General features: G+C 43.0%; 1 protein-coding gene and 1 pseudogene across 2 annotated transcripts in view; both read right to left on the bottom strand.

The window, feature by feature from the left end:
- Positions 1-7,331: 7,331 nt before the first annotated feature.
- Positions 7,332-18,225, bottom strand: part of bgnb (biglycan b) — a 39,566-nt gene continuing 28,672 nt past the window's right edge. Inside the window, exons 4-8 of the mRNA XM_083768369.1 lie at positions 15,967-16,180; positions 11,604-11,714; positions 9,895-9,988; positions 8,988-9,126; positions 7,332-8,080 (exon numbers count right to left, since the gene is read on the bottom strand). Of these exons, the coding sequence (XP_083624495.1) occupies positions 7,883-8,080; positions 8,988-9,126; positions 9,895-9,988; positions 11,604-11,714; positions 15,967-16,180 (756 nt within the window). The 3' untranslated portion in view covers positions 7,332-7,882. The remainder of the gene's footprint in view (positions 8,081-8,987; positions 9,127-9,894; positions 9,989-11,603; positions 11,715-15,966; positions 16,181-18,225) is intronic.
- LOC310861258 (E3 ubiquitin-protein ligase TRIM35-like) lies at positions 13,040-14,163 on the bottom strand (annotated as a pseudogene). The gene has a single exon. The product of its transcript is annotated as an E3 ubiquitin-protein ligase TRIM35-like (transcript).

Below are 18,225 nucleotides of genomic sequence, written 5' to 3'. Positions count from 1 at the left end.
CATCATATCAGATTATCTATCTTCTCCTTCTTTAACCAACAGTAACCCAATTTCCATCAGCACTGATGGCAAACAGAGCTCAGATGCTCTACATTTCTCTCATTTCTTTCCAATCAGAAATGATAAATGGTACTGATATTTTGTGGTATTTTTTTATATTGGCTAAAAATAAATATTCTCCATAACATTTGATTGATTTGATTGAGTCTGACCAGTGCCTCAGTGAGGTGTATAAAGTTCATGCTACCATGCAAGGCCAAAACAAACTTATTATGGAATACTGTAATCATGTAATTGTTATTTTTTATTGACTGTCTTACGTCAAACTGTGAATATCAGCAGTCAAAGTATTTTTATTGCAGATTATTTAAGTACAGTGTCCTTTGTACTTTTGATATTTATGCTTTTATATTGTTTATGTTATGCAGTATATTAATCTGTCCGACAGCAACACAGTTCCCTAAAAGATGATCGTCCGAGCCAGTATATATTAATTTGTCCGACAGCAACAGTTCCCTAAAAGATGATCGTCGTGCTAGTATATATTAATCTGTCCGACAGCAACACAGTTCCCTAAAAGATGATCGTCCGTGCCAGGGCCCCTGTTACGTCTCACCAGGTCCAGGACCTGTGCGTTGCACCAGACTCCCAGCACAAGGGAGAGGGGGGAGTTGAGGACTAAGAGTTTCACCACCGTCTCAACCTGATCGATCTGTCCCCCTCCCTATAGTCATGAAGCTCGACGCTGTGAGAGAAGTGGCCCTGGCGAAAATACATCACCTCTTTGCCAATGTACACATCCCACAAAATGCACTGAGAGACATGACGAATAGAACTGGCCAGCTGGCCAGAAAATGGGTTGACCTAAACTCACACGCCACACAAGAGTCAAGACATACTCTTCCTTTCATATGGCGAAGGGGGGCTAGGGGTCCCAAATGTAGAGTGGATTTATGCAGCAACAAGGCTAACCCAGTAACCCACCTACTACACATGCTCAATAATGATGATGGCACCGTCAGAGAAATGGCCAGGGCATCACTCCTCCTGGATTTGCACAGGAGGAACGTCACCCTGGCAGACCAGAATAACTTTCTAGGCTTCAGGAGGAAGCCTAGAAAGATCCAGATCCTTTGGGATCTGGTCTGATTGGCCAGATCTCAATGACCTCTGCCATCGGACAAGAGTCCAGCTAAAATGGGCAAAGAACGATGAAAACGTGCCCATCTCTGATGGATTAATTACAGACTCCAGCATGGTAGTGGAGGCTACTCTCACCCACCACTAGACTACAGGTACGAAACAGACTGAAGCCAAACAACATTGGCGTGGACTTCGGCTGCAGGGAAGGTTGGCCTGTGTTGATTTAGCTCATCACTCTTTTTCACATTTGATGTACAACAATGCTGCTATTGGGGAGGATGTTTTAAAATTCACCATCAAAGCTAGACTGCAAATATTACCAACCAAGTACAATCTGTCAATCTGGTACCCTGACATCCACACTCCACTTTGTATAAACCATCATGATTCTGAACAACACATAGATATAGAATCCATCGCACACATAACAAATGGATGTAGTGCATACAAAAGTTGTATATTGCTCACCACGCCCGCATTGTTGACCTAGTGTCTGATGCAGTTTGAAAATATATGCCAACCAGTGCAGCAATGTATAAACACAGACCACGAGTGGCCTAACAATGACAGAGAGCAAAGGCTCGACTGTGTGTGTTATGTTTCCTCCTCTCCACTGTCCTCGGCGATCATCCTATTTTGTTTGTGTCTCATCAGATGTTTTCACTGTTCAATTGAACGTCTCCTTTATTTTTGCACACACACAACATTATTGCAATCAAGGACATGTCTTTCTCTCTCCCTCTTGTGTCGATGCAGCAGGCAGGCTAAAAATGTCACATGCAGCAAGTAGCTTAGTCCAATTACAAGGACATATAAAAGGCAGAATATATGCTTTGCTAAAGTAATAGGGGAATTGCTAATACCGTAGAGAGTAGACCAATGTAAACAACTCCCATTTGACCCCACCCCCACCCATGCAGTAGTGGAAAAAGTACTCACAATGTTTACTTAAGTAAATGTATCAATACTGCAATATAGAAATACTGGCATCAAAATGTACTTAAAGTACCAAAAAGTGAACTCATTATGCAGAAAAGAAAAGAAAAAAAAAGGAAACAAGCAGATCTACATGCTCACATTGTGGTGCATTGTGTCCTTGTGTAGATCATAATGTATAATAATCAAAATCTACAAAGTAACTAGGAGCTAAAGTTTTCGAATAAATGTGCTGTAGTAAAAGTACAATATTTGGATTCGAGATTTACTAGTGGAGTAGTTAAGTATTGGAAATTGGAAATACTCCAGTAAAGTAAAAGCACCTCAAAATGTTACTTACAGTACGACGTGAGTAAATATACTTTTCCACCGCTGCCCCCAACGCAGGCAAATAAAGCATAAAAGAAAAAAAAAAGATCTGTGCAAAACAACAATGTATCAGACACTGTATGGGCTTGTTGGGGCACACACTGCACTCTCTGAGGTTCAGGCCAAATCTATTGTGTGTTCTCTCTATATATGGGACACCCCCTCCTCTACAACAGTGTCCCCTCAAGGGAACGATGCTCTAGTCTACTAAATTACAATACAGACAAGCATAATAGTTAGTAAAGGCACAGGATAGGCTAATGCAATACATACACTGACTACTGTATACAATACATGCTGGTTGGCGTTCCGTTATGTTGAGTCTGGACAACGATGGGGAAATATGAGGCTACTGATTGGCTAAGATTGCTTGCGTTAAAAGTGTAACAAAGTAAGCATTGCTGAGCCATGAGGCCCAATGGCCTATCACCTGTTTCCTACACCCTCTGGACATGATGTACAAGTACACTCGCTGGACACGACGCTAGTATGTTGCAGGGACATACCCCAATCCAACTGTTGATGCTGAATGCCAAAAGGGCATTTTTGGGGTCCCATTTTTCAGTCTTTGATATGACCTGTCTGGGAATCAAACCCCAACCTCCCAGTCCCAGGGCAGACACTCTACCCACAAGGCCACTGAGCTGGTTGACTCAATTAAATATTGTTTTGTTCAAAATGTGTTGAGTAGGAGTAGTTCTCTATTCCCAGTGTAATCATTGCTATGTTGAGTGTTTGTTCAGTAATCCTGTCAGGAGAGTGAACTCATACGGGAAAGAGGATATACAAATGAAAATTGGCAGAGATGACACAAATGAATGAGCCGACAAAAGTTGGAACTGGAGCACTATACATTTTAAACTGATAAATGGGTTATCTGAACTTACTTATCTCTCTCCTGATTAGATGAAATTAGAGACCCAGCTGAAAATTATGTTCTGCTTTCGGAAGAGCTGAAGAGACGGAGTACTCTGAAGTAGGCTACTGTAGCAATTACTATCAGAGCTTTAAAGTTTTAACAAAGACAAAATGTCCCAAAAACATCACAACATCTTTAAAGACAGACATTTAGATGACAGAGCATACATGTGTTTGTCTGTATCTCTGAAATTCAGTTACAAAACCAGGGGCCATCACCTTGGGCTTGGGATGGACAAAAAAATAATAATCCACAGACATACAAAATGAGTGGACAACTAGACAAAGTGCCAATCGGCACAGGTCTCCACCAGGGCAGGTCAGGTTGTGGCCTCATGGTGGCGCTATAACAGGCTGTTGAGGAAGATTTGGGCCGGAGGTTCGTGTTGGAGGGATGCAGGTACAATGTTTTTCCATGTGTGCATACATAAGTTGTATACATATTGGCCTGTTATAGCGCCACCGTGAGGCTGATTTTGAGGAAAAAAATTGTGGCATGTCGTCCTTGGCCTAGTGAAAATGTGCGTGTATAATTTAACGGAAATTGCACACTGTGTTTGTGATTTGTGGCCTTTTTTCGAAATGGACGAATCGTGTGAGCTTTGGAAGCCAATCTTAGCCAATCAGGATGGAAGATGGGAAATGGTGGCGCTCCGTGTTGATCACATGACTATGGAGATAGTGTATACCGATTTGCGTGAAATTTGGATAAAATCTGAAGGAGTAATAATATAAAATGTGTTTTACATATGTCGGCCTCCTGGTGGCGTTATAAAGAGCAGATGTGAAAAATTCCAGGCAAAGGTTTTTCCTTGGCCTCTAGGGAGTTGGCATACAAAGTTATCCACAGATCCGTGCAGTTAGAGGTAAAAACACTTTTCGGCCAGTTATAGCGCCACCTTGAGTCTGAGTTGAAATTGTTCATGTGGCATTTGGTCCTCGGCCTAGTGGGAATGTGGGTGCACAATTTCACGGAAATCACGCGATGTGTTCATGATTTGCAGCATTTTGTTTGAAACTGAGCACTCCTGTGAACTTTGGAAGCCAATCTTAACCAATCAGGATGGAGTGTGAGAAATCTGAAAGACCCGTTTCGTTGAATGGCTCTAGAGAGACTGTGTACCAATTTGCGTGATGTTTGGACAAAATCTGTAGGTGTACTGTGCAAAAACTTGTTTTGCACAAAGTGGCCTCCTGGTGGCGCTATAACAGGCCGTTCTGGAAAGTTTGGGGCAGAGGTTCATCGTTGGCATCCAGGGAGTGTGTGTGCAAAATGTGGCATCGACCGGGTTAACGGTGGCCGAGATTAGCTGCTCACGGACACACGGACGGACGGACGGACACACGGACGGACGGACACACGGACGGACGGAGTGCAAAACATACTCTCCCCACATGCCTTCGGCCTGGTGGAGACAATAATATTACCAGAAAAACATAAAGAGCTAGAACATAGCAAGTCTGTAACTCAGAGCGTTCAAATGGGACCCATTTGGTTTCTAGTACACTCCCAGAGTTAAGGGGGTCCTTGCGAATAAACATTTGAGAACCACTAATTGGACACCCAATATGCCATAGTGAAGGCATAGAATATGTATAACACTTATTTACTACGACATTGATTGATCTGAAATCTGAATACTGTTAATCAATCAATCAGTGTCGTAGTAAATAAGTGTCATACATATCCTGAAGAAAACCTGGATAATGACATTCAGTAATTGGGTCTTATATCAAAATAAGAATATTATAATGGTGTGTAAAAATGAAAATTACAAAAATTGCCACAGACAAGAGCAAGTCTTTGCCATGGACACATTTGTCTATGTACGGACATTATTATTGATGACCCCTGTACAAAACGTGTTGGACTGATGCACTGTAATTGTGGCTTTAACTTTATTTTGTGCTATGACATGTACACGGTGTGAAAATAATGATCCATGATGGACATACAGTACACTTTGATAACACAATGTAACCTCCAAATAGGGATGGGGCGATATGAACATTTCATGTCACGATTATCGTGACCAAAACAACTGTGATTTACAATGTTATCGCGATAATGAAAATATGCTTAAGACTCTTAAAATGCCACTTTTCGTAACCACTTTAAAGGAACGTTTTCCAAAAATGAACACGTTTCGGTTAAGTCATTGGGTAGAGAGCAGAGACAAAAGACTGTATCAAGGTCCGTTTTAGGGTTTTAAGTGGTTTTAAGTTAACCGGATTCATATGCAGCTCGGCAAATAAAATGTGAATTGATCCCAGTGCGAGCCGGAGGACAATTTCACGATAAATTAAATCTCTGTGATATGATTATTGTGAGCGTTGTTTTTTGTTTTGATCACGATAAACAATAATAACGATTATCGTCCCATCCCTACCTCCAAATGGCTTCAGACCAGCAAGAAACAAAAGTAAAAGTTCAGAACGTGACTCCAGAATCAGAAGACACAAAAATCCAATAGAAAGAGCACCGTTAATGTGACTACACACAAACATGAATTGATTTGATCTACCGTTAACCTGCAATCTCCACCAGATCATAATAAAAACAAAAATTACTATTATCACAATAAGAGCTATCATGTCAAAAATAAAAAAAGGAATGAAATGAAACGATGCTTCACAGGTTTTCAATACTTACTGTTCCATACTTTTTGGCTGGAAGGGGGGGGGGGGGGGTGGGGGGGAATATTGGTATAGGTTTTTGGATTTTTCTTTACATTTTCTTTTTTGTTTTGTTTTTATTAAGTTACAGGAGTTGTTACTGTATGGTGTGGTGTGATATGAAATGTGAGTTTACCATAATCTCAGTAATCATATTCATGGGCTTTTGGATAGAAATGAGACAGACTCTAGTCACTTTCGAATTAGAGCACTGCAGAGGGCAGGTGTGTGCGTCTGTGCAGCTGGCGCTTGTTGACACTCGTTAATGCCATAGGCTAGGCATCAATTATGTTTCTGCACTGTCAAATATGCCAACATTGGCCCGGGCCGGGCCTAGCGGTCCAGGCACCTATAGGCCCTTAATGCGGCACGACAGTGTATTGTGGGTTCGAGTCCCGTTCCTGATAAACTTTGCTGTATGTCACTCCCCGTCTCTCTCACCTCTCCACTTTCCACTATCAATAAAGGGAAAAAGCCCAACAAATATCTTAAAAAAAACTAGATAAAAGTCAATTAGTTGACTTTTGGTGAAAAAGCCTGCATATACTGTATCGGTATACGGCATCGGTTGATAATCGGTATCGGAAATTAGGAGTTGGACAATATCGAACATCCCTAACAATACATTCCTTTCAAAAAGGCTCCACAAACAATCTATGCCTAGTGTGGCAAAAAAACACATCAAATAAATTCTGCTTTAGCATTGTGTTGACATTTTATATTTTAAGTGTGAAAAGTAGGCACATGGCTTTCCAGTCTCTTCAAGTTCTCTGTAAAAATAGTTTTCACTTCTTTTTGTATTAAGTCGTTACCATTAACCACTTAGAGCCCTATAGTCCCTATTCTGGGGCAAACATTCAGCAAAAGTAGGCGATCTACAAGCTCAAAACGAGCTTGTAGATCGGCTATTTTTCCCAAAGAGATTTGCTGTAGAGTGACAAAAGGAGCTGGCCTAGTATAGCGCTCTGGGGAACTCCGGTAAACTAAGTACTGTATACCGGTATAGGGTTTAAGTGGCTAATTCGTTCTCCATCTCTCTCCCTCTCTCTCCAAAAACAAAACTGAAAACAAAAACAAAACAAAAATTAGGTCTATTCATTTATAATAACTTTAAAAAAAACGTTTTACTTTAAACCTCTACCTCCTCCTCATCTCAATTAGCTCCATCCTTCTCATCACATTCTGCTCTCCTCCGCTCTCCCTCAGGGGTCATCACAACGCCGGCTTGTGGTGGACATTTTGGTCAAAATTAAATTTTTACCACCGACATACAAAAATGAGGGGAGAATAATATTAGCAGAAACCAGCGACAGCTCCAGAAAATTGTGACTGGGGGGACTATGGAGGGTGGGATGGCAATTTAGTTGGGGCTAATTCATTTTGAATAGAAGTCAGTAAATTTGGTTTGTGGTGAGGGGGGGGGGGCTAAGCCTCCACCAGAGGGGCTAAAGCCCCCCTAGCCGTCCCTGGAAGAAACGCATAAAGAGCTAGCCCTGAATGACCATAGCAGGTTGTAACTGAGTGTTCAAATGGAAACAAATGGATCCGTAAGAGTCCATTTGGTTCCATTTGAACACTCTCAGAGTTAAGCGGTTCCTCGCAAATAAAACATTTGAGAACCACTAGTAGTAGTTGGACGAAGAGTATGCCACAGCGTCATACATATTCTGGAGACTTGGCATTCAATAATTCGGTCTTATGCTCAAAATAAGAACATTATAATGGTGTGTAAAAGAAGAAAATCTAAAAATGTTCCACAGACAAGACCAAGTCTGTGCCACGGACACATTTTGTCTGTGTACGGACATGTTGATGACCCCTGCTCTCTCTGTCTCTGCCTCTACTTCTTGTAGTTTCCGAAATGGATGGCCAGCCGGTCGGTGACGCAGCGGAAGGCAGCAGGCTGCACCTCCCAGTACTTGACGGGGTTGGAGTACAGGCTGATGCCGTGGTAGAACGTCCTCTTCACCCCGAAGCCCCGGGGACAGAAGTCATCTACGCCCACCTGGCTGATGCTGTTGGAATGGAGGTACACCACCTAGGGGAACGGAAAGGGTAATAGCAGAATGTGGGTGAATGGGGTGGGGGGGGGGGGATGGGGTGTAACAAATACCGAAACCATCCTTCCAAAACAGTCACTGTCACTGTCTCGGCCGTAAATCCGGCAGCTCGGAACAGTCTCTACCGGGTATTCCTAAAAGTAACCTCAGTAAAACTATGCCTAAACCTAACCCTATTCTTAAACCTAACCCTATTCCTAAAGGTGACCTCAATGAAAAAAAAAAATTTTAACCAAAAACTTCTCAGCCAATACAGTATAGTCTGCAAACACTATAAACGCATACTTAAAAAAAACATTAAATAAATTAAAAAAGTAAACGCATTAACCCTCTAAGACCCAGCATTGCTTTTTAGCAACAATTTTATTTAATTTAATTACTAAATTATTATTATTTTTTTCTGTTCTTTTTTCACCTAAACGTCATCAGTGATGTTCATTGCAATGCCATTTCAATGCCATTGGTCATGATATTTGCATATAAATACCCCCCACAGAGGCTGAAATTCACACAAATTAAAAATGTCTGGACTCTGTGCGATTTTGAACATTTTTTTAACCTAAGACTTTTGACCTTTACCCTAATAAAAGTAGGTAGAATAATTGTAATATATGTTTTTTTGTGATCATTAGAATGTCTAGAACATGTTTTATTCATTATTGTGAAAGATATCCCCCAAATGTAAATTATTAATTTATTATATTATTATATAATTATTTATAATTATAATTATTTCCATCAAACCTTACTACAAAGTAGTAGTAAGGTTGAAATCTATTTTTTGCAAGTAGAAATTAATGCGGGTGTTAGAGGGTTAAAGCACTTTGAAAGCTCACTGAGAGCTCACTGGCAGGCCCTTGGGGACGCGCGTGAGCTGGTTCTTACCTGTAAGTATTTCATGCCTGGCAGGCCTTTGGGGATGCGTGTGAGCTGGTTGTTCTCCAGATGCAGCTCTCTCAGTCGGGGCAGGTATTCCAGGCTGCCGTTCTCTATGTGTCGGATGTGGTTGTAGCCCAGACCCAGCCTGCATTGCAGCCAGACGCACGCACGCACGCACGCACGCACGCACGCACGCACGCACGCACACACGCACACACGCACACACACACACACACACACACACACACAGAGTATGATAAAATATGGCCTCATTTTCTTTAACTCCGCACTGCTTTACTATTTACCAGCCACGGCATTTGACCAAGGACCTAATTCATGACCTGGTACTCTTGAGTTTGATCAGTATCAGCAATTATGCTGATGTATCCGATGTATCCCTGTTTTCTTTTTAACACTTACAACCTGGCATTCCAATTTGAAGCATGTCATTATAGGAGTTTTCAGAAAATGTTCAAAAATATCTGATCTACAAGCTCACAACGCGATGTAGATTGGATATTTTTGTACATTTTTGAATAGGGCATAAGTGAAACCTTTTATAATTATTTTTGCGTGAAAGCAAAATTTTCTGAAATAGAAAGTTTAACCAAAGCAAGTTTTTCAAATGGATTCCAACATTTTGCACTTTTTGACAAACTATCGCTAAAAACTTCAATAATCGATGGTCTTGGTCCCAAAAATGTGTCATTCAGTGCTGCTGTTATTTGGTGGCATTGAGTTGTAGTTCTTAGCCTTCACCTTAGGTGTCACTGTAGGCTGAAAAAAGAAAAAAAATATATATACATTTGTCATTACCCAGTATTTCTCTCCAGGAATGCAATTAAAAGCGCCAGGATGGAAGGGAGGAGCGGTTTGAAGGCAGTCGTGCGTTAAGTCTGAGGCATGGAATTACCTGTACAGGTGTTTGTAACGACTCAAATCTTCCAGTTCCACCGCCTGAATCTGGTTGTGGTCCAAATGGAGTTCATGGAGACTGTCTGGGAGGTCTGGGAGAGAGAGAGAGAGAGAGAGAGAGAGAGAGACCAAAACTAGACTGTAAGGCTCCTTGCACGACTCAAGGTTACAATCCTGACCCAAATCCATTGTCTCTCTCACCTACTTATTACACAGATGTTTATTTCTTCCCCTGTTTAATCAGCTGTAAATAAATGGCATCTAATGGACAGCTCCGAGATCATATCGAAGCTCACTCTGTAATTAACAACTTGCTCTCTAATTAAGATGCCAAATGATAACGTGAAGGCTCCGCTCCACATGATAGCGGCGCGAAGGCTCCGCTCCACATGATAGCGGCGCGTAGGCTCCGCTCCACATGTGAAGGCTCCGCTCCACATGTGAAGGCTCTGCTCCACATGTGAAGGCTCCGCTCCACATGTGAAGGCTCCACTCCACATGTGAAGGCTCTGCTCCACATGTGCTTGTAGGCCAGCTGGCTGGCAGATGCAGTTCATGTCGTCAACTAGGACGAGGAATATTCGTCGACTACCTTTTTAAACTGAACTAACTAACATCATAATCTATGATGACTAAAACTATGACTAAATATACTTGACAATTTGGTCAACAAATAAGTAGACTAAAATGTTAGGGAGGGATCATAAAGGGGAGAACTAAAAGACAAGTCATTTTATGTTTGGTTACTCTCGGGTGTTGCACTCTGAAAATAGCATCTCTACAAGCTTGAAGATCGGCTATTTTCAGCAACTAAGATCTTCAGAGTCAAGATCTTGTAGTCATTATGACGCCATCAAGACACCGCCAAAATACATTATTGTCGACAAAATCAACTGTACATTTAGGTCGCATTCACACCTAATACTTAGACTCGATGCGAATGGGTGGAGAAGTAGGGATTCTTGCATATTTAATTGTCCACGGTTTGCCTTCACACTGCGCTGTCATCTGCAGCAATTCATTTGTCAGGCTTCTGATTGGTCCCTGACTGACTAACCAGCAGGCTCTTTCTGCCTTGTTCCACCCTGGTTCCACCTTGTTTATGTTGAATTGGCTAAAACATATTTTTTGGAAAAAACGAAAAACAAACATGATATGCCCAGTCACCATGCTGGACCTGTGATGTTCCTTTTCACTGACACCAATTTTAAAATAAGAATTGAATGCACAGAATATCAATACGAAGCAACTGAAAAATATGTTATTTCAGTGGTAGAGAAAGGATTTTTGTCCAACCACGAAACGGCAACCAATGGGTGCGAAGAGGGGCACAACCACGGGCGGGACTTGACAAAGGGTGAACGCAGCAGGGACCTTTATCAATGTGTTCAATTCATAAACTAGCCTACACAGTGAAATAAAAAATTATACTCATAACGTGCATGTGTCGTGCCGTCGATGACGGGACATCTCTCTCTCTCTCCCCCCCCCCTCTCTCTCTACTGTTCTTTTGGGCATGGAGGCTCAGGCACAGCTTTCTGGTGTGAAGGCGACCTTAGTTGACTAAAATCTTATATTTAGTCGACTGAAACTAGACCTTTTCAGATGACTAAAATAAGAAAAAACGAAATGAAATTGTATTCAAAAGACAGAAAAATGCAGTCAAAAGTAACACAGGGTGGTGCAGTGCTGTGTGTTTAGAGTTACCTTTGGGTACACCCGTCAGTTTGGCCTCAGATATGCGTAGGTAGTTGAGTTTCAGTCCCTTGAAGGCCCCAGGCTCAAAACCACTGTTTGTGATGGGATTCCCTCCCATCTCTGGAAGACACAATAAGCGATTAATTTACATTTGAGACTTTTCCTGCTTTTTATTTATTATTATTTTTTTCTATTTTTGTCTGTTTTGGAGAATAGAGTATGCACATTGCACATGCATCACTCTTCCACGGGGACACTCCCTCCTTATCTAGACTGAATAGCATGCACACTTTAGATTCCATGCGCGGACAGAAGAAGCTGTCTTTTGCGTAATTTCCTGTTTTTTAGACAGCTGATGGATGGAAAAGAAGCTCACCCACGCTGCAGATTGCCGTGTCGGCCAGATTCCCGGAAAAGCTTGCCCCAGCGGCATTCTGCCACATGGGTGGAGCTTCATTTCCATCCACCAGCTGTCTAAAAACCTGGAAATTACGCAAAAGACAGCTTCCTTTGGCCGCGCATAGAAGTTCAAGTGTGCCACATGGTGAGGTGACCACCGCGCCGGTGGTGAGGTGACCAGAGCTGACCGGAGCTGAAATAACGTTGAGCGGTGGTGAGTAAAAACAGAGAGAAGAGCTGGAGCAGTGGTTTGCTCTTCACTGCAGCTTGTGACGTCATGTTGTAGTTCGGTGGTCACCTCACCACCGACAATTGCTCACAATTGCGACGCATTGTGAGCTTGCGTAGCTGTTTTCAAAATATGTTTTTACATTTGAATGCCTCAAATGGGAAATTCTGCATAGTGCAAGTACTTAATACTTTTGGTAATTAAGTACATTTTGATGCCAATACTTTTGTATACTTTTACCCTTGTCAATTTTGAATTCCAGACTTTGTATTTTTAACAGAGTAGTTCTACATTGCAGTATTGTTTTTACTTAAGTAAAAAATGTAGTACTTTTTCCACCAGTGCAGATGACAGAATGAGGAGAGAGAGGAGTCTGGGTAAGAAGAGAGTCCATCTTTAATTAAGCAATCCTGAACACAAACAGCAGGAAAAACAAAGTAAAACTGTCTAGAATATACTTGTACAAACATGTTCTTGGGATTAATTTCCTTAACAATAACATTTTAGGCATTTAACCTATAGTACTATAAGTACAGGTCAATACAACATCTGAGAGTATAAAACCAGAAAAAGACTTGTTTACATAAGGGTCCTCCATTTTTAATTAATCAGAACAAGACATACAAATAAAATGTGTGGCAGGCCACCACACAATAATGACCAACCACTACAGTCTTCATCGTCATCATCATCATCATCTATTGTCCAGAGTTAGACTGATAGACTTAATCCGAGTTCCCAGAAGGGGGGCGAGACTGATCTAGGTAAGATCTTCAGAGTACCACCAGGACCAGTGAAAATGACTGGAAAGAGTGTGTCAGTGAACCCGTGTGTGAAGGTGTGTGTTAGTATCAGGATCACAGAATGACAGCTTTCCTTCATTCCAGTCCAGTTGGACTCTGATCCTCTGAGGCTTCTGCTTCAATGACGGATCAGTGTCTGACCCTGAGGAGGTTGCTCTGTATTTACCTTCATAGTATATTGTCCAGTATGGACCCTCTGTGTCTACCTTCCTCTGGTAGGACTCTGCAAACACACCTACATCCCAGTGTGTATTGTCTCCAACCTCAACATCCCAGCTGTGACTCCCTGAGTTAAAGCCCTCAGAACCAAGGACATAGGCCATCTGGTCAAATCTCTCTGGATTGTCAGGGAGCTTCTCTGTCTCTCCCCATGTCACGCTGGTCAGATCATCAGACAGGGTGTATATTGGATGGGCAGTGTTGGGGTCAAGAATGACAGGAGTGTAGGAGACAATGTCCTTCATCTTGTCCCAGACTCTGAAGGCCAGGTTGCCCAGGTGTTTGGCCACGTCTATCAGTGCTCCTGAGACCGGCTGTGGGTCCTGCAGTGTGAGCTGGACTCTCTCCATCGTGGTCTTGTAGTTCTGCAGGAATGTGATGTGTTCAGCTCTCAGCACCTCCTCTATGGCTCTGATCGTGTGTGAAATGGTTGATATGTCTCTGTTCAGACCCTCCATCTTCTCCTTCATCATCTGACTCTTCTGCTGCTCTTCCTCCATCAGTTCGGTGATCCTGGCCTCTTCTTCATGATGTAGAAACTGATGAAGCTTCTTAAACTGTTCCTTCATCTGCGTCTCTGTGTGCCGAGTCTGGAATGTAATGTGTTCTGCTGTTTGATCATAGTTTGTTTTAGTTATATTAAAGACCTCCAGTTTGTCCTGTAAAGGCTTCAGTGATTTCAGTGATTCTTGTGATCCAGAGCAGCTTCATCGACGGACCTGATTCTGTGGCCGGTGTGTTTTTTAGAATCTCGACACACAAGACACACTGGCTGTTGACATTCCAGACAGAACAGTTTGAGTTTCTCAGCATGCAGACTGCAGAGATCCTCAGAGCCTGCTGACGTTCTCTGATGTCTTTCCTCTGTGAAGGCCTCACACAGGTGCTTCAGAGCCAGGTTACGAGGTGGACGATTCATCGAAGATATTGCCTTACAAATTTTCTAGAATGGCCTGTTATAGCGCCACCAAAAGGTGGATTTTTGCAAAACACATTTTTGGAACAAAATGCCTCAGATCATCCAATTGCCATCCAAGGCGTAAGAAGAAATGGCACCCTTTTCACATTGGCTTATTATAGCGCCACCAGGAGGCCACAACCTGACCTGCCCTGGTGGAGACCTGTGCCCAGAGGGGCACTTTTTCTAGCTTTCTTATAAACTATAATCAACTATTACCAACAAGGTCGACTAGTGGATTTACTAGTCGACAAGTTGAATGGTCGACTAGTTGCTTAAAGCTCTATACTGTGTGTCTATTTAAAAGTGCAGGTAAGTTGAAGTCTGCAGTTTCATAACTCACATTACAGTAGATGTGTTCAACTAAACTGCAGCTCATCAATAAGCTTCCGTTCCTACTGTATCATCATCAGAGGGTCAGAGAGAACAGAATATAGACTGCAGGTCATCTTCATGCATATTTAAGTGATTATAATAACAATAGTACGCAAAAGGAAGCTCAAATATAATGTGACATATTGTCTCCGGTGTGCTGGTATCATAGGCATCAAAATCAAATCAACATACCGGGCGGTGCCAAATATCACAGTATAGTACCCGGTATCAATAAGCGTTGGGCTTATTGAGTACCCGGTATCAATAAGCTTTGGATTTATTGAGTACCCGGTATCAACTGATGGAGGACTGGAGTTTGGAGGCGCTCGTTGGAAATCACTCAACGGACCTGCGTATCACCCGTTTCTAAATGTCACAAAACACAGGAGGCAGCAGGATGTTGCAATATTCAAAACGAGCGCTTCCAAACTCTGACACTTTGAAAAAATAATCACCTTCACGAATGTTTTTGACAGAGTAGCTCATGTGGATTTTTATGAAACAAAAACTTTGCAGATAGAAAGAGTATAATTCAAGCTTTCCATACAGCTGCAATGTTGGTGAGTTTAACGTTGTTCAGAACAATCAGATAGGACTTTTCTGTATGTTTTCTGTATGTATGGGCTGTCAAGGCCAGAACGTTCTCCCCCCCCCCCCCCCCCCCCCACTCAGTAGGTGTACCAGCATAACTTCCGGGTATGATGAGGATGTCACGCGTCTGTTGCAAAAAATAAATAAATATAGTAAATATTAAATAACTATTTTCCTGGCTCCAGTAACTGCATTTCCTCTTGGGGATGAAGATAGTTTTATCTGATGTTATCTTATATTTCAAATTGTAGCCCACAGTACAATACTGTCTTCCAGTAGTCTGGCCCTTTGGCCTGAAATGAGCTTCAAAGAACGATGGAATTGCAGAAACTATACCATTGGCTTTGTCCGAGGCTTTAAAGGTCTTTGAATAAAAACGTTTTGAAACGTCTATGGGAAAAATTGGGAATAGTTTCCTGGTGCCCTCGCCGTTCTGAAAGGGGGCGGGACTGCGACACTCTAAAGTAACTCTATAATTAACACTAAAGTAACACTATAATTGTAATTCAGGGGCTGCTACATACAGGGATGAGCTGTGAGTTTGCAAACCTACTATACTGACCTATGCAGTTCATGCTGCCCAGTCCGGAGAAGGTTTGACTCAGAACCTTCTATACTGACCTATGCAGTTCATGCTGCCCAGTCCGGAGAAGGTTTGACTCAGAACCTACTATACTGACTTATGCAGTTCATGCTGCCTAGTCCGGAGAAGGTTTGACTCAGAACCTACTATACTGACCTATGCAGTTCATGCTGCCCAGTCCGGAGAAGGTTTGACTCAGAACCTTCTATACTGACCTATGCAGTTCATGCTGCCCAGTCCAGAGAAGCTTCCTTCAGCCACCTTCTTGATGTTGTTATCGTGGATCCTCAGCTCCACCAGCGAGGGCGGCAGGTTCTTGGGGATGCTGGTCAGGTGGTTCCTGGAGAAGTAGAACTTCTGGACGTGCTTCATGGTGCTGAAGGCTCTGGGGTGGATCTTGGAGATCTTGTTGTTCACCAGCGACAGGGCCTACATAGGGGAAACGCGTTGGGAATTGACGTTTACAATTTAGACAAAAAGTAATACATCAAAGCCATAGAATAGTCCTAAGGTGGAAGGTCTGAAGCGATGAGATTACAGCGTTATATTAGATTGGGAGTGAGTCTGCAGTTCTAATTGCAATGGGAAGTTATGCATGCAGCATTATTGTCAATAATGATGTCTGTCTTGTTTGTATTGTTTGTTTGTTGTTGTTTTTTTTGGGGGGGGAACAACGACAGAGACAGGATGGAGACAGAGGATGACAGAGCCTAACCCCTCTTTACTGGACCAGTAAAAAATAATCAATTAAGTGCTGTAAAAAGAAATCTGAAATCTGTCTTCCTCTCTCTCCCCCATTTATCTCCCTTCCTCTCCCCCTATCTCTCTCCCTAGTCCCTCCCTCCCTCCCTCCCCCCCCCCCCCCCCCCCCCTCATGTCCAGCTGCATGAGCAGATACAGTGAGTCAGGACAGCAGGCAGACCCGTCACACAGCAGGCTGAGGAGAGACAGCTCTCTAATAGAGATGACAGACAGGTGGAGAGACAGACAGACGGTTCTGTCAGCAAGGCCATTCAGAATGTGTATATATTACACCGTTGATAGTGGGAATGAAAACACAGGCACACCACAGGAAGTGGAGGGCTGAGTCCGGGCCAAACGGGCCACCTTCCTGTTATACACATTCTACTGGGGCCTGCCAAGCCCCCAGTAAGGCTATCCACTACCTACTGCCACTACCTACTGGTGAAATGTGGAATTGCAGCACTTTCATGGAGGTGGACGGACGTTCATGACATCACGTGTCATGAACCTCCGTTCCCGGACCTCAAATTTGAGGTCCGGGCTAGGCTAGGCTAAACTTCCGCTCGCTCGAGCCATTGAGTTATAATTGTACTTCAAAACACCACTGAGCAACTTCTATTGAAATGACTAGCGGGGGGTGAAGCTAATGCTCTGGTTCGGTCTCTATCCTTTTATTACTCTATGGCAGGGTTCCCCAATAGGCGGCCCGCGGGCCATTTGCGGCCCACAGAGCGCCCCCTTGTGGCCCATGAAAGAATTAAAAACATTTTTTTTTTTTTTTTTTTTTTTTTTTTTTAAGGGTCCCAGATATAAATGGCATTAAATGGGGGTCAGTAGCCTATGCATGTCAAACTGGGCATCCTTTTCAAATGGGGTCTTGAAAATGAATTTTCAGGGCAAGACCTCGACCTCGCGCGTGCAGACTCGGCCCCCAGCCTGGTACGCTAGTCAAAATATGGCCCTTGAGGAAAATTTATTGGGGAACCCTGCTCTATGGGGCCTGCCCCCAGAGGCAAATTCAAAGGAAACAAACAGCAGAGGGTGCTGTTATTTCTTTTTTTTGCCGATGGGTTTCGCAGATTGGGTGGAGACAGACAGGCAGGTACAGGCGAAGGTGAGACAGCTCTCTAATAGAGATGCCATTGTGTACAATGTCAACGTTTTTGCCGCCTTTTTTTCCAGCTTCAATATTGCTCTTGGTCACTGTTCTTGAACGCAGGTCAGCAGCGAAAAAAACGCCTTTTCCGGTCAGAGAAGAGGAGAGAGGATGTGGGATCGACTATTCCTTTTTTTGCTCCGGGCACACATCAGACTTTAATACAATTAAAGCCCTCAGAGCGAAAGGTGGCAGAGAGAGAGAGAGAGAGAAATGAAATGGGGCAAATGGAGGAGACTTCTTGAGCTGTGGGGAAATGGGCGTAATGGTGTTTGACTCCTGGCTGAGCCAACACAAGCAGGGCTGAGCTGTTTATGTGGCGCGCACGTCCAACATAGCTATTAGCTACCTAGTCTGTGCTGTGTTTATGGGCCGTGCACGTCACTCACGTCCACCATAGCTATATTAGCTACCGAGTCTGTGCTGTGTTTATGTGGTGTGCACGTTGTTCGAGTTGCGACCCGATAGGCACAGAATAGTACATTATTACCGCCCCAAGGCCATGCCAACACCGAGCAATATTTCCCACCACGGAGCAAAGCCGGGCAGTGCCGTCTTCTTGGAATAGAGGCGC

Source organism: Protomyctophum parallelum (assembly GCF_964188405.1).
Source record: "Protomyctophum parallelum genome assembly, chromosome: 7".
Taxonomy (NCBI): Eukaryota; Metazoa; Chordata; class Actinopteri; order Myctophiformes; family Myctophidae; genus Protomyctophum; species Protomyctophum parallelum.
This window is presented reverse-complemented; position numbering and strand designations above follow the sequence as displayed.